A 13,479-nucleotide genomic window follows, 5' to 3' on the forward strand; every position below is an offset into this window, starting at 1 on the left:
CTCAGTTCACTGAGGAATTAGTATCCACTCTTAAAAGTGTGTCCAGTCGGAATAGTGGTTCAGCAAAAGGAACTTTTCAATTAACCTGGCTTTTGGGAGAAAATAATTTCCAAGTGATAATGTGCTCTTTGATGGTTTGTTGGGAGGAGTTTTTTGTCTTTTGTGCTAATTGTTACACATCTTGAATTTCAGCAAGTAGACCATGTTTTGCTTTTTCTATTGGTCATCTAAAATGGTGATACAACTGCAGCCCCAGCAACATGGATCTGAAGCTTAGCAAAAACTCATACGTATATTCAAAAGCTCCTAGAAACATGGAAGTTGAAGATGTCCAAGAAATGACAGACTTTTTATTTAGAGGATGGAGAGGGAAACAAAAATGACAAATCTCTTCTCCTCCATCACTGTACTTGGATTTAAAATTAATTAATACCAGTGAACTGGAGACAATGCTCCTGTCTGAAAAAAGGTGACATTGAACCAATGTCACCTGAAATCTTTGGTCTTAACTAGTGTGTTTTGCTGCTATGCCACGCACAAGCCTCCTTTCCCCTAACCATGAGTATTCTCTGCACCGGAGGGCCAGAACCCTTTAGAACCAAAAACTGAGGACTACCTCTAGGGAAAATTCCATTTTTTTATTTTTTCACTCATCATTTATTTACAAATACACATTATAACTTTTATATACATTGCACATTTACATGGTAGAAAAGTACAAAACTATATATTTAAATGAATTTATATTTAACTCGCCATGTTTGAAAATATAAAATTGCATCAGAAAAAAAGTATTATGAAAAGCAAGAAACTTGAACTGATAAAGCTTTGATATAACTTTTAGTGACACACCGATTCGGAAAACTTTGAAAGTGGTACTGAAGACCATCTTAAAGGAAACACCTGATAAAATACTTATGCATGTTACAAAAAAATAAAACAATAAAAATAAAATAAAACCTTTATTCTTATTACAGTTAGTCCTGTAGCTATTAACAACCTTCATAATCCGATTTCTTTGGGTCCGGAATTCGTATAGTACAGTATATATGCTCAGCACATTGAGATCACTTCAGTACATGATGTGATCAGAAGTAGAGAAAAGTGAAGTGGAAGAAGTTTCCTTAAAGATCGCCTCACTGCACCCTGGAAGTATACTTAAGTCAGTTACAACGCTTTTTGGTCAGTCAAGGTTCCTTGTAAACAAAAACCCGAGGGATCTTTTATGTACAGAACCGGCAAGAAGAAAATCCAATAAATAAACATAACAGAAACCGACATGCAAGTTTGTTAAAGTGGAAAAGAGTTAACGTCAGTGAAACAAAGAGATGAGATCATGTGGGTAAGCTCTAAGGAATGGACTTTTATAGTTTACAGGAAAAAAAGAAAAGCTTTACTTTACAAGCAAGAGACCTCACAATAAATAACACTGCTCTTCCCGTAACGAATAAATTTCTTCAAAAAACAAGGTGTACAGTCAACCAGACATTTTATGTATAAATTATAAAACATGACACAGTATAAATAAATGTCTACGAGACTCAACTATATGTATACTTTTTTTCTCCCCAAAATAAATAAGCATACACTTATTTACAGTATGGACATTGATTTCGTGCCCAATGGCTGTTCCAATAGTGATCGAGGTTTTACCACTCTAGAATGGAAGATATAGGAAAGCTGTAGTCCTGGTCTTCATCTTCCTCCTCGTCCTCTGGGTCTTCATTAATGGCTAGATGGGGGAATACAGGGGAGCTGTTGTTTAAATAAGGACAACAACAGCGCAGAAGCAGCTCAGTGCATGTTTTCAAAGCCCTCTGAACAGCCATAATACAGCGTTGCATTTTATGCGACTTGTAGTGAGATGCTCTTTGGCATCTGCTGTTATGCAATAAGGTTTTTTATACATAATCTATGAAGTCATAACTGCAGAAAGTTCTGAAGAATCAATGGCTCAGGTTTTATTGGCAGATTCCTGAAATCAAATAAAAAGCGCTCTTGTGTTCTAGGTTTAACTGCTTTGTGTCCTTCATTCAGAGTTAGTAGAGGCAACTGTGCTAAACCAGGTGCCCATGTGCTACCATTAGGCTTGTTCTTTTGGACCAAGTGAAGAGTTTATCTGGGTGTTAATAAAGCAATCAGCGAAGCACACGAGAGCAGACAAAGTAGGAAAAAATCGCTAGAATTGCACTCCTAGGGCAACCCCTTTCTGACAAAATGACTGGTGCTCAGAATAGCCCCCAAACCCCAACTTGAAGGCCAACTGGCTGTTGGAGAGCTATTGCATTTTATCGTTAACCAAAATGTTTGCATGATAGATGCATACTTATATGGCACCTGTACCATATCTCAAATCTCTAAATCAAGCTTTCTTACGTTTAAAGGCGTAAGTCTTCATTACCTAGGGATTGCCTTCAGAAGCTTTAAGTGTCTGCAGAGTTAAAAATCTCACTTACAGTTGCAAGATCCAGAGTGCTTTACTTCTAGAAGCACACCCATGGAGCAGGCTGCCTCTTTCATGGCACACTCGCTTGGGTAAGTTGTGTTATCGCTGGCACAGACTGCCTCGTCTGACTTGCTTTCAGGGCATAGCTCATCGCAGAGGGCACACCGACCTCTGCCAACCTTAAAATCCCACAAGCATTTCTTCCCAGCACTGCACTGAATGTCTTCACAGGATTTGGCTTCTAAAAATATACACAGGATACTAGAGGTAAGTGAAAATACAAAGAAAAAAGAAAAGCAACAATAAACAACCCCAAACTCCCTTTCCCCTGTGAACTGTGAATAGACAAAGCTCAGATGCAGTAGATGTAATGATACTTGCTGATTTTGCTCAAGCAAGTAGTCCCTTGGACACCATTGCCTGTCTATATGTGGGAGAGGAAAGACAGCTGTACCAGCAGAGCTTGGCCCTGGGAATACAGAATTACATTTGCCTATTGTACATGACCTTCCAGCTCCCCAGATTAGCAGTAAGTGCAGGATTTGCCAACCCATTCAGCATTTCTAAATCAATTATTTTTAAACTAACCCACACAGAGTAGTTGTCTACAAGATTGGAAAGGGAATTCACCTCAACCTATGCCACCAAAAGGCAGCCTAAGACTCCCCCGAATTCCCCCAGCAGTTTTGGGGAGCAGAGGCTGCCCTGAAGATGCTTCCTCTTAACGCGCTTCACTATCAGTCCTTTCTGGAAATCACAATACAAAATGTCAGGATGCACAGAGATTATTTTCCTATCTTCACCCACCAACTGTCTCCAAACTATGCAATATTTCTAAAGAGGAAAAAGTGATCAGATGTTTCCAATTAAGTTAACACAAGCTTTGCCAAGACCACTTGAAGACAATTGTTTCCAGGAATCCAGATCCACTGAATATCGAGACCTTGTTATGCTGTAACCATGTCATCGTCTATTTAATGGCGGGTACCTCTCCCTTGGATACTAATGTCAGCACCCACAGCGATAGCAAAAGAAGCAGGATCAGGTCCTCTTCTCCCTCATCCCTTTTGCAATCTTTTCGGGGGCAAAGCTCACCCTGGCTCTCCTTTTCCTGGAGGGAAGCACTAACCCAGGCTGCTGGAATTCTCTCCTCCTCCTCCCCAGCGCTAACTACATCCATCCAATTGCACACACGATACTCTGAAACAGCTGATCGAGGAAGCTCCCCCACCCTTATCCCTCCGACCGAGATACCTACTGATGCATTTTCCTTCGTAGGCTAATCCAATGGATCTGCCCAGTAGGCAGGTAGCTTTCCTCAGGTGGCAGGCACTGGCGTACGTTATGCCATCATTCCCGCAGAGATACTGTTCAGGGGAGGTAGGCTCTGGGCAAATTCGATTACATGTCACGCAGTAGGCGTTATTAGTTTGGTCAACCACACACGTGGAGCTGCCTGGGCATAAAACATCCCTACAGGTCTCTGAAATAAAGATGGAAACACACAGTGATTAATAGGAGATCCCAGAGCCCCAGAGAGGAGTGAATGGGTGACACAATGAAACAAATGATCAGATAAAAGCCTTCAGCAGCTCTCCTCATTTAAGGGCCACTGAAGGAAACCTTCCCATCTCAGGGTAGCTGGTGGGACACAAGTGCTGCTAGACTGTGGGGCACTCTCAATCCAGCTACATCCTTGTCTGTTGAGTGTGGTTAGTTACTGTCTCCCAGCATTTGGAACATCACTCTGGTTCCTGTGGGGAAGTATGTCCAACAGCTCCTCCTCCTACACTCAGACACACACCCTTTGGCATTTGAGGGAGATCGGATTAGATTTGCAAACCTACTTTTGCATTTGCCCTGATACTGGACTTCAAGTTCGGGCTGTTCTTTACATCTGGCTTTGAGAAGGGCACACTCGTTCCTGTAGGTTTTCCCATCTAAGCCACACACGGGGCCCTTCCAAGTGATATTAGAGCAATCCGGAGCACAAACACACCGAGGTTTGTTCTTCTTGTTCATTTTACATTTCTTCCCCGGTCCACAGTCCACGTTCTCGCACGTTTCTGATGGAAGGAAAGAGGCACCACTTTAGTACCGAGTGTGCAGAACAGACCTGGTGTCAAAACTGCTTAAAGAAAAAAAAGACACCGTGACCCTAGAGCATAGAGAGAACACACCTTCCCCCCCCTCTAGGGAACACCAGTCGAGGGAAATTCCCCCCGCCAGTGAGGGCAGGGGGGAGAGGAGGTCGCTCCGCTCCTCCCCGCGATGTGCACGGCGGCCGAGCCGAAATGGGGGTCCCCTCACTGATCCCGAAGCTGGTACGAGACGCCCCTCAAAGCCCCACCGAGGAGGGAAGCGGGAGGACCGCGCTGCCCCCCCCAGCTCCTTCCCCGCTCCGCCTCCGCCAGCCCAGCCCCCGCCTGAACCGCTCCTCGGCTAGGAGCAGCTCGCCAGCACACCCCTCACCTTTGCACGGGATGCAGTTCGGGGCTCCCCCATTAAAAATCATCCACTTAAAAAGCGTGTTGTCGTTGACGTCCTCTTCCGTCCACGAAGTTGTCAGGCGGCCGGTCTTGCAGCACTCCTCCTTGCTGAGGTCGGTTTTGTAGAGGACCTGGCAGCGGCCGTTCCGCGCCTGCCGGAGCCAGCAGTTCCCAGCTGCGGGGGGGCGGGGGGGGGGCGGGGGGGGGGCAGGGGCGGGAGGAGACACCCAGCCGGATCAGTGGCGGTCACCAGTGACCCAGACACAACACGTGCGCTTTGCAATGACTTTTACTAGACTGTTTACTTTTATTTGTCCCATTTCATAACCCGCAGCTACTCCGGCCCATTTGGGAGCGCAGTTTAAACAAACAAACAACCCCCCCCCCCCCACAAAGCCCACAAAAAACCAACCGAAAAAAAACCCAGAAAGAAAGAAAAGACTCGATCAAAACAGGACGAGGCAGTTTTCGGAGGTATTTATTCCATATGTAGAGCAGAAGGAGCACTGCCGGCACGTGACAGAGGCTTGAAAAGGATGTGCATTTAAAAAGGAATAAAAAGAAAATCGCGCTTGCAAATTCCTTCCTCCTCCCCCTGCCTTCTCCTCCTCACCGCGGCTGCACAGCAGCATTGTTTTAGTGCCGCACAGAGTTTCAGTCCCAGCCCGTTTTGCAATCTGCACGAATTGGGAACATTTGCTGTTTAGTGAAGTGTTTCGAAATCTCCACATTTTGCTGCTTCTATTAACAAATGTCTTTCCTTTACTAAAATAAGTCAGCAGAGGTCCAAAAAAGTGAGCAAAGTACATAAAATACAAGGGCACATAGAGTAGGAGGTCCCTACAGAGTTTTAAAAATCGATCAAGCTGGAAAAGTTATAGGTGCCGTCTCTCCTGCAAGCATTTCAGAGGAAAGTACACTGTCCTTAAACTGGATAGTGTGGGTTTTGTTGGGTTTTTTTTTTTTTTTTGCCTTTTTTTTTTTTTTTAACTAGTATCCCTGTTATTTGTGGAGTCAAGCCAAGAACATTAGTCCAAGCAACTCCCCCTTTTTTAGCTGGAGAGTTTTGGTTGGGATGAGTCTCTCGTGAATAACCAATGTGACTTCTCCAGCAACTCAATACCAATTGATTCTGGTGCTAATCCAGCCAGGGCTCGATCCTGCCTCCTTACTCCGACGGGAATGTACCGCAGCGAGGGGTCAGGATCGGCCAGCCGAGATGTCGCTGGGCGCGGGGGAAGATCCCCCCCCCCCGCCCTCCCCGCTAAAAATCATTCAACAAACAACGCCCTTGAAAAAAAAAATAGTTTTGCGTCTTACAGTTGCCTACATTAGATTAACTTATGCTCTAGCTCGGTAGTGGGGGAGAAAAGAAAAAAAAAGAAAAAAGGAAAAAAATTATAGACCAAGCAATGGCAAGACATCCAGGTTGTGGTTGGAATACGGTCAAGATAAGGGAAAAAAGCCCCAAAACTAAAAATCAATATTCCCTTGTGTCGAAAGAGGGCTCTTAAGAGTTGTCAATATCAGGTTCGGGTTTGTTTTGTTCGCATGGGAAAAAAAACCCAACTTATTTAAGCATACTCTTAAGTGCAGGAGAATTTACAACACTAATATTTATTCAAAAAAAAAAAAAAAAGGAGGGGGAGGAGGAAATCCCAATATTAAAGGAATGTCCGGAAAATGACCACTTATTGGTTTCCAAAAATGTCAGCTGTAATCGTGGGGCTCCCCATCACCACCTCTCCTTCCGTCAGGCAGGCGAGATAAAAATCTGAGCTAAATTACCAACAAACTTTCAGGACTCATTCGGGAGCCGAGACTGGGAAAGTTCCCTCGCGATGCTGCTCTTCATTCATGCTGCATAGTAACAATAAATACCAAGAAACATCCTCATCTGTCCTCTGTGCCTATGCAGAGCAGTGCGAAGATCCGATCAAAAAGGAATCTAAATGACACCTCTGCACCTCGGTACAAAGCAGTCCCATGCCCACCGTTAACTTCTGTCCTGTTGGACCTTGGAGAGAGGCGTTTAGCAGCGCAGCAAACTAAACCGTGCCCGAAAGACAGAAAACAATAGTAATAATAAAGAAACATATCTGCGAATAAACAATCTGGTCTTACCCTGCACTGTGTGATCTTCCATGAAGTGGCACAGAAACATCAGGAGTAAGAGCATGCCCGGGTGGATTCTCTGATTTAACATCCTCAGTACAGCAGGGAGTGAGAGAGACACAGAAACAGCGTGAGGGGGAGTAGGGATAGGGAGCGAGCACTAGCCAGCCTGCTTATGATCGCTCTATTGAATGAACGTCAGGCTCTGAATGCAGTCTCTCTTTAAATCTATACGGGGGTCCTAGCTGTCTGCGGTGGGCGGTCTCCCAATGTGTGTGTGTGTCTGCTCGGGGGTGGGGAGATTTAAAAAGTTCAGTGTGAATCAGGTGACATTTTCCACCTTCTGGAAACCCTCTCCAATTATCTACTCTAGGTGCACGCACACACGGGCACGCACCGGCGCGCACCCCCGGGCGCGCACCCGCGCAGCCCCACGCCAGCCCTGCGCGGCGGAGGCGCCGGAGCCGCTGGCGCAGCAGCGGCAGGCAGCGCAAGCCCCGGCCGCCGCGCCCGCGGAGCCGGCCGCGCCCGCGCAAGCGGGGAGGCGCGCGGCGGACCGCGCCCGCGCCGCGGGGGCCGGAGACCCGCGGGGGTCGCGGCCGCCCCAGGGGCGCACCGTCTGCCCCGGCGGCGCGGACGGCTGCGCGGCGGTGTGGCGGCTGCCGGGGCGCGGAGCGGCGCTTGCCCGCCCGGGGTGGGCTCCGCGACCGCGGGGCGCTGCCGTCCCCGCGCGAAGTGGCTGCTAGGAATGAATCCCACTCCCCGCACCTCCGGCGGGCGGGAGGCGGCTGGCGGGCAGGCAGCTCGCTCGGCGGGACTCGGCCCAAAAAAACCCAAACCTCAACCATCCAACCCACCAACCCCAAACCTAAAAAAAAAGAAAGAGCCAAATAAAAGTTTAGTACCTAGGGCTGTGCCCAAGTGACAGCCTTTTCAGTGGGAGCCCGGGAGGACGAGACGGGAATGGGGGCGACGTAGGCGGTCTCCTTTCAGAATCAGAAAAGATTGCAACATCGATAATGAACTTCGAGGGCACTAGTTTATTAAGCACAGTCTGGCATTATTCTCCCCTTAGAAAAGTTGGCGGTCTCTCATTTATAACATTTTTTGGCACCGCTGAATGAAACTGAGTAGGCGATATTTCCTTTTATACAAAACGATTACTTAACGGAAAATGGTATTGTTTATTCAAAAGCTGCCTTTTTAATTTCGATTCTTTCGCTTTTCTGAACCACCAAAGCACAACAGACTGCGAAGTATGCAGACAGGAATGCCCGGACAGTGCCGGGTCAGGGGCCGGTGCGCCGCGGCCGCCCGCGTCCTCCGCCCGGCCCTCCCCACACCCCTCCTCCCCGCTCCCGCCCTCCGGCTCCCCCCACCGCCCGCCCCCTCCCCACAACTGCAAATAACTCAGTGATAACAGATTTTTTTCCACCAACTGCAGGAGATAGTGCTAATCTTTTAATAAAAGATCTCATTACAATGGGATCTGTCTGGACAGACTATAATAGATCCAGAAATACAGCCGTGCTAATATTAGAAGACAGTTGTTTGGGTGCCTCAGAGCGGGCCCTGGTCCTGCTTTGAAAGTGGGCATGAATCACAATGTCCCTCGGTACCACCTGCGGTCACACGCATTAAGCAGCAGACTGGTAAATGACTGACCTCGCTGCATTTTTTTTTTTTTGTTATTATTATTATGATCATCGTCCTGAGCAGCGCCCGGGCATTTGAGCACTTCAGAAGCTCCGGGACTCCACATCCTTTTTAATCTTTTCCCAAATTGGTGCCACTCTCTCTCTCTCCCCCCGCCTCTCCCTCCTCGCTCGCCGGAGCCGCGTTAATGCAGGGTTGCTTAGTGCCCTCTAATGGCAGACGACATTAACAATCGATAGCAAAACACCCCTTACCCCGAACCGCAAATGAAGGGCCGGTTTCAAAATCCGCATCTCCTTCCGGAGGGGACGGATCCTGGGCGCAAGGTGCCCCGAGGGGCCGGTTCCCCCGGCCGCCCCCGGGCAGGGCTCAGCCGGGGGGCGCGGGGCAGCCCTTGCCGGCGGCGGGGGCAGCCAGCCGGGCTCGGCCCGTCGCGGGGCGCGTAGGAGAGGGCGCGGAGCGCGCCCAGGCGCGGGGTCGGAGGCCTGGCTGCCCTCGGGGCCCCCTCCCGGGAGCGCCTCTCCGGGGGGCCCCTCCGACTGGCCCCGCGGGGCTGCGGGCACGGCCGGGCGCGGCGTCGCAGCGCCGCCGCACGCCTCGGGAAGTGGCTTGGCCCCCCGGGGGCAGCGCGGGGGCCGAGCCACCTCTCACCCGAGAGCGGGTGGCCCGGGGGGCCCCGGCCGGGGGGGTTCCGGGGGGGTCCCCAGGGGGTCCCGGCGGCAGCGCGGGGAGCGGAGGCGGCTGCTGCCGAGCGCGGAGGCACCGCACGCTCGCGATGCCGGGGCGCGCTGCGGGGGCAGGCTCACCTCTTCTTACTCAGTTTGTGTGTGTTTTTTAGTAATTGTCCAATACGGTGTTTATCCTGATAATGTTTTCAATTATAGAGAGGCATTTTCAGGCCGTATTCCTGGAAATGAGATGCCGGATGGGTCGATAACGTTTGCACATGTGCTTCATGCGTGTATCATCAGGAGATCAATGTGATTGCGCTGGTATGGAGATTTGTGTCACACCTGTTCTCTGACATCACATAGAAACAGCTGCTGTTTCTTTTATCGTTTTTCTTTTTTTTCTTCTTCGCCTTTTTTAAATGCTAAATATTGGGTTTGTGTGTAACAATGTCAGGGATATATTGTATAATCAGAAATGCTTTCTTTCTCGCTGTGTGCCTCCCTGTACAACTCCCCCACGCCTTTCTCCTTTGCCAACAATCATATTTAAATTACCAAAAAAACAATAGGGTCAATCTGTAACTGAATTGTCAGACAGCACACAAAAAGAGTGTTGTTCTCAGCTTGACAGGTTTTAAAACTTCTTTCTATCAAGGAGTGTATGCATTTTAATACGTGTTTTTGGATGTGAATCCAATCTTTGCAGCTGGCCCTGATCTTGGAATAATAAAACCTTTTAAAAAACCTGTATATACTACCATCTCAAACTTTCGGAAAGTTCAGATTTAGCTCTCAATTTACATAAAATGTATGTCTTTGTCCTATTGGTAATATAGCTGTAGCTACAACAGACCCCATAATCGAAAATATAAAGTGGCTGGTCTCTGAGGAAAATTGCACCAAAATACTGAGTAGGAGGAAAAATAATCCCCAAGTATAACTTTGTGTGACATGTGCTATTAACATACATACATATATATATATACACACATACCTATGGGGAATATTTATTCTGTGATAAGTCAGTAGTTGTTTAATGTATTTCCTTTTACTCTTTTCCCCTCAATGTCCTGCCTCTCAACAGGGGAGCAATTGCTTTTATCAAGAGTGGGCCACCTCAGGACCCTCTCTTCAATAAGGAGCATGTCTGCATAAAGTTTTTCGAGGATGTGGATAGGACTCCAAGCAAAAGCTGATTATTTGGAAGGGATCTGGATTTTGGGATAGAGAAAATAGGAAGACCTATGCTGGCATTTCCCAACCTAACATTCAAGGGAGAGGAAAAAGACTCAAACACCCTCCTGTGGTCCTGTCCTGGATGTATGCATCATCCTGTGTGGTTTCTCACACAACTGGCTTCTACCACAGAGCAAATACTCAAATAAAGGTAGAACGTCCTCTTCTGGTAGGAGAGGAGACTTGTTAGCCTCCTTTATTCCCATCTAATTGTCCTGATTATCACAAAAAGAAGGGTTTGTTTCTGGAAAACTGCACTTTCACAAAGGTTCCCCTCTTTCGCATCTCAGATACCAGATTTAAGGACTTCTCTGAGCATCATTGCATTGTTCCATTTTATAAGCTTTCCCTTCAGCATAGGGCAATACAAGCCTTCAACAGCCTTTTTCTGTAGAAATTTCATATGCTGTTTCTCAGTGTAAAGTGAAGTGGCATGAAAATTTGGATTACAAAGGTTCATTTCGTGATTTGGCCAAGACTTCTCCGTGAAAAACAAGCAAACCAATTCCTGATAAAACTAAGCACTGAAATATATTAACTGAATTCTAATATTAGTGGATACTATTATTAATACATGCTATTACACTGAAATTATTCCTACACGTAAGTGAGACTGTTGAACATAGAACTGGTATTGTATGGTATCGATGAGTATTGTGCTTTTTAGACGAATACAGGTACATTGAACAGTTATTTTTTCTTTAAGTTGACTTAAAAGTTGATGTCTGTTTTCAGGTAGTGGGCAATAGATTGAACTAAGAGGTGGTAGGGATCTTACCTAAAAAATACCAGTAGTAAAAATTGCAAAGGGAATGTAAGTTTGACCATCAATAGGTATTTGGCAAGTCACATTTGAAAAGCTGTCATCCCTTTTGACCAAGACAGCTGTAAACAGGTATGCTATCTGAAACTTCTCCCTATGATAGATGCTCAGACTGTCTGGAGGGCACCCTAAAGGTTTAGCTTGATTCATTATGGTTCATTCAGGAGGAGTACGAGAATAGTGTGACTGTGGGTACTCTGATCTTAAATATGGAAAGTTTCTGGTAGCCCATGGAGGTTTAGCAACTCTGTGTGTTGGTGGCTTTGTTCATACTGTAGCCAGGGCAGGTAGACAGGTGGCATGCACAGATAAAATTGACATATATATGGTATGAGCCAAACTGACCCCATTCCTACCTTTTATTGGTGATTCACGGAGTAGTAACAGAATTGTGTATCCCTCTACAGTTTGGTGGATACTTTCCCCTTGTTGTAGGCCAGAACGGGACAAGCTGTCTTAGACACTCCAGGTTTTCTTCTCTTGTGTTGGCAGTACCACAAACCAGCACTGAGGAAGTGCAGCAAGCGTTATTATTCAGTATCCATTGCAAACAGGATGTGAGGTGGTAAGATGAGGTTTAATGTGCGAGTGCAATGAAAACAGATTGCTAAACAAGTTATAAAAGCTTTCCAGGTTATTGAAAACTTGGACAAAAGTACAAATTTCCAGTAGAAAATAGGAGTGGAAAAAATTGTAAGGAAAGTATTAAAATCTTTGACTATCTGAGGAGGTTAAATGAAAAATTATAAAGGAGTATACTATCTATTGCTTTACTGATCTGATCTATTGATCAGATACTTTTCTATATAATTTCAGAGAACAGAAAAAACCTAGAAACACGCACAGAGCATGGCATTTATAGGGCAGAAAAAGTCTCTTCCCTTGTTGGGACTGTGTTGTTGTCAATAGCAGCAGGAATTCTGACATCAATTTTAAATGAAATTTTGAAAACTTAAAAAAATAAATAGAAAATGTAGTTATTGCTGGAAACCTGCTCTAAACAGCCCTTTAGGATGCTACTGTTTTAAAGGAATGCTTAACTGCCAGAAAGGCAGCACCACCGGCTCTAGACAACCTATTTCCACGTAAAGGCTTAAGAAGTGGCATAGTGGGAGGGAGCATGGAAAGAGCAAAGCTGTCAGATAGAACAGCCCCTGGAAGGACATTTCAGCTTGGGCAGCATTAAGCTAACTGTTGGCTGTCTTAAGTCATGTGCTAAGTGCAGAATGGCTCTTGTCCAGCTTCCTGACTGGCAAATTGCCTTTTCTACTTCCACAACTCTGCCAAGTGGAGCTATGTCATACTTGGTGATAAAACTTCAAATTTGTAAGTTAAAATTACAGATGAGGAGCGTGGTGCTTTAGGAATGGAGGGGTAATACATGGTTATTGTACTTTTAAGGTCTGGAACATTTTGTGTGGCAGACTTCAAAAGCCCTGTCAGTTGGCAATCAGTTGCAGCTGGAACAGGATTGGAGACTAAACCCAAGATTAAAGTGAGGACGGACGTAGTTTGTAAATAACTACGATGAAAATTCAATTAATTTTTGCCATTACTTTATTTTTCTTCTTGTAAGTTTGATTCTATTAAAGTTAATGTGGAGGGCATATCTGATTCATTGGATATGTGGAGTCACATCATTTTCTAATCCAAAAAAGGCTTTGTTTGACTGTAGATCCTGGCTTGGAGCTTAAACGGAATAAAAAGCACTGTTAAGAGCGATACCCATAGCCAGCTGTGACAAGCGGAATCTAGCAAGGCAAAAAGGGTAGCAAATGGACAATTTCCAGCTCAGTGCATGTCTCTGGTGACGTACTGGATCTTGTTTCTAGACGGAGAGAGGAGGTGCTTGAATACGTCAAAGTTACAGCCTTGTTAGGGACTGATCATTAACTTCTTACTGTGAGATTTGTATTTACTTTATTGTCCATCAAGGAAGAGGATCAGTTTTAGTGGTTTACTTTCAGAGATTAATGGAACCAAATGGATTTTAGACTGCTGTTTAGTCAGTGGCAGCTTACTGGGACATTATCAAAATTCTCC

At 46.1% G+C, this 13,479-nt stretch overlaps 1 protein-coding gene across 1 annotated transcript; it reads right to left on the reverse strand.

Moving 5' to 3' along the window:
- Positions 1-619: 619 nt before the first annotated feature.
- On the reverse strand, positions 620-7,248 carry FST (follistatin). Its single transcript, XM_075136882.1, has 6 exons — positions 7,060-7,248; positions 4,919-5,110; positions 4,294-4,512; positions 3,705-3,929; positions 2,457-2,687; positions 620-1,732 (listed from the first exon to the last, which is right to left on the reverse strand). Exons 1-6 carry the CDS (start codon positions 7,139-7,141, stop codon positions 1,650-1,652), a joined length of 1,032 nt encoding a protein of 343 aa, XP_074992983.1. The 5' UTR covers positions 7,142-7,248; the 3' UTR covers positions 620-1,649.
- Positions 7,249-13,479: the final 6,231 nt, after the last annotated feature.

This window comes from Calonectris borealis, chromosome Z, assembly GCF_964195595.1.
Source record: "Calonectris borealis chromosome Z, bCalBor7.hap1.2, whole genome shotgun sequence".
NCBI lineage: Eukaryota > Metazoa > Chordata > Aves > Procellariiformes > Procellariidae > Calonectris > Calonectris borealis.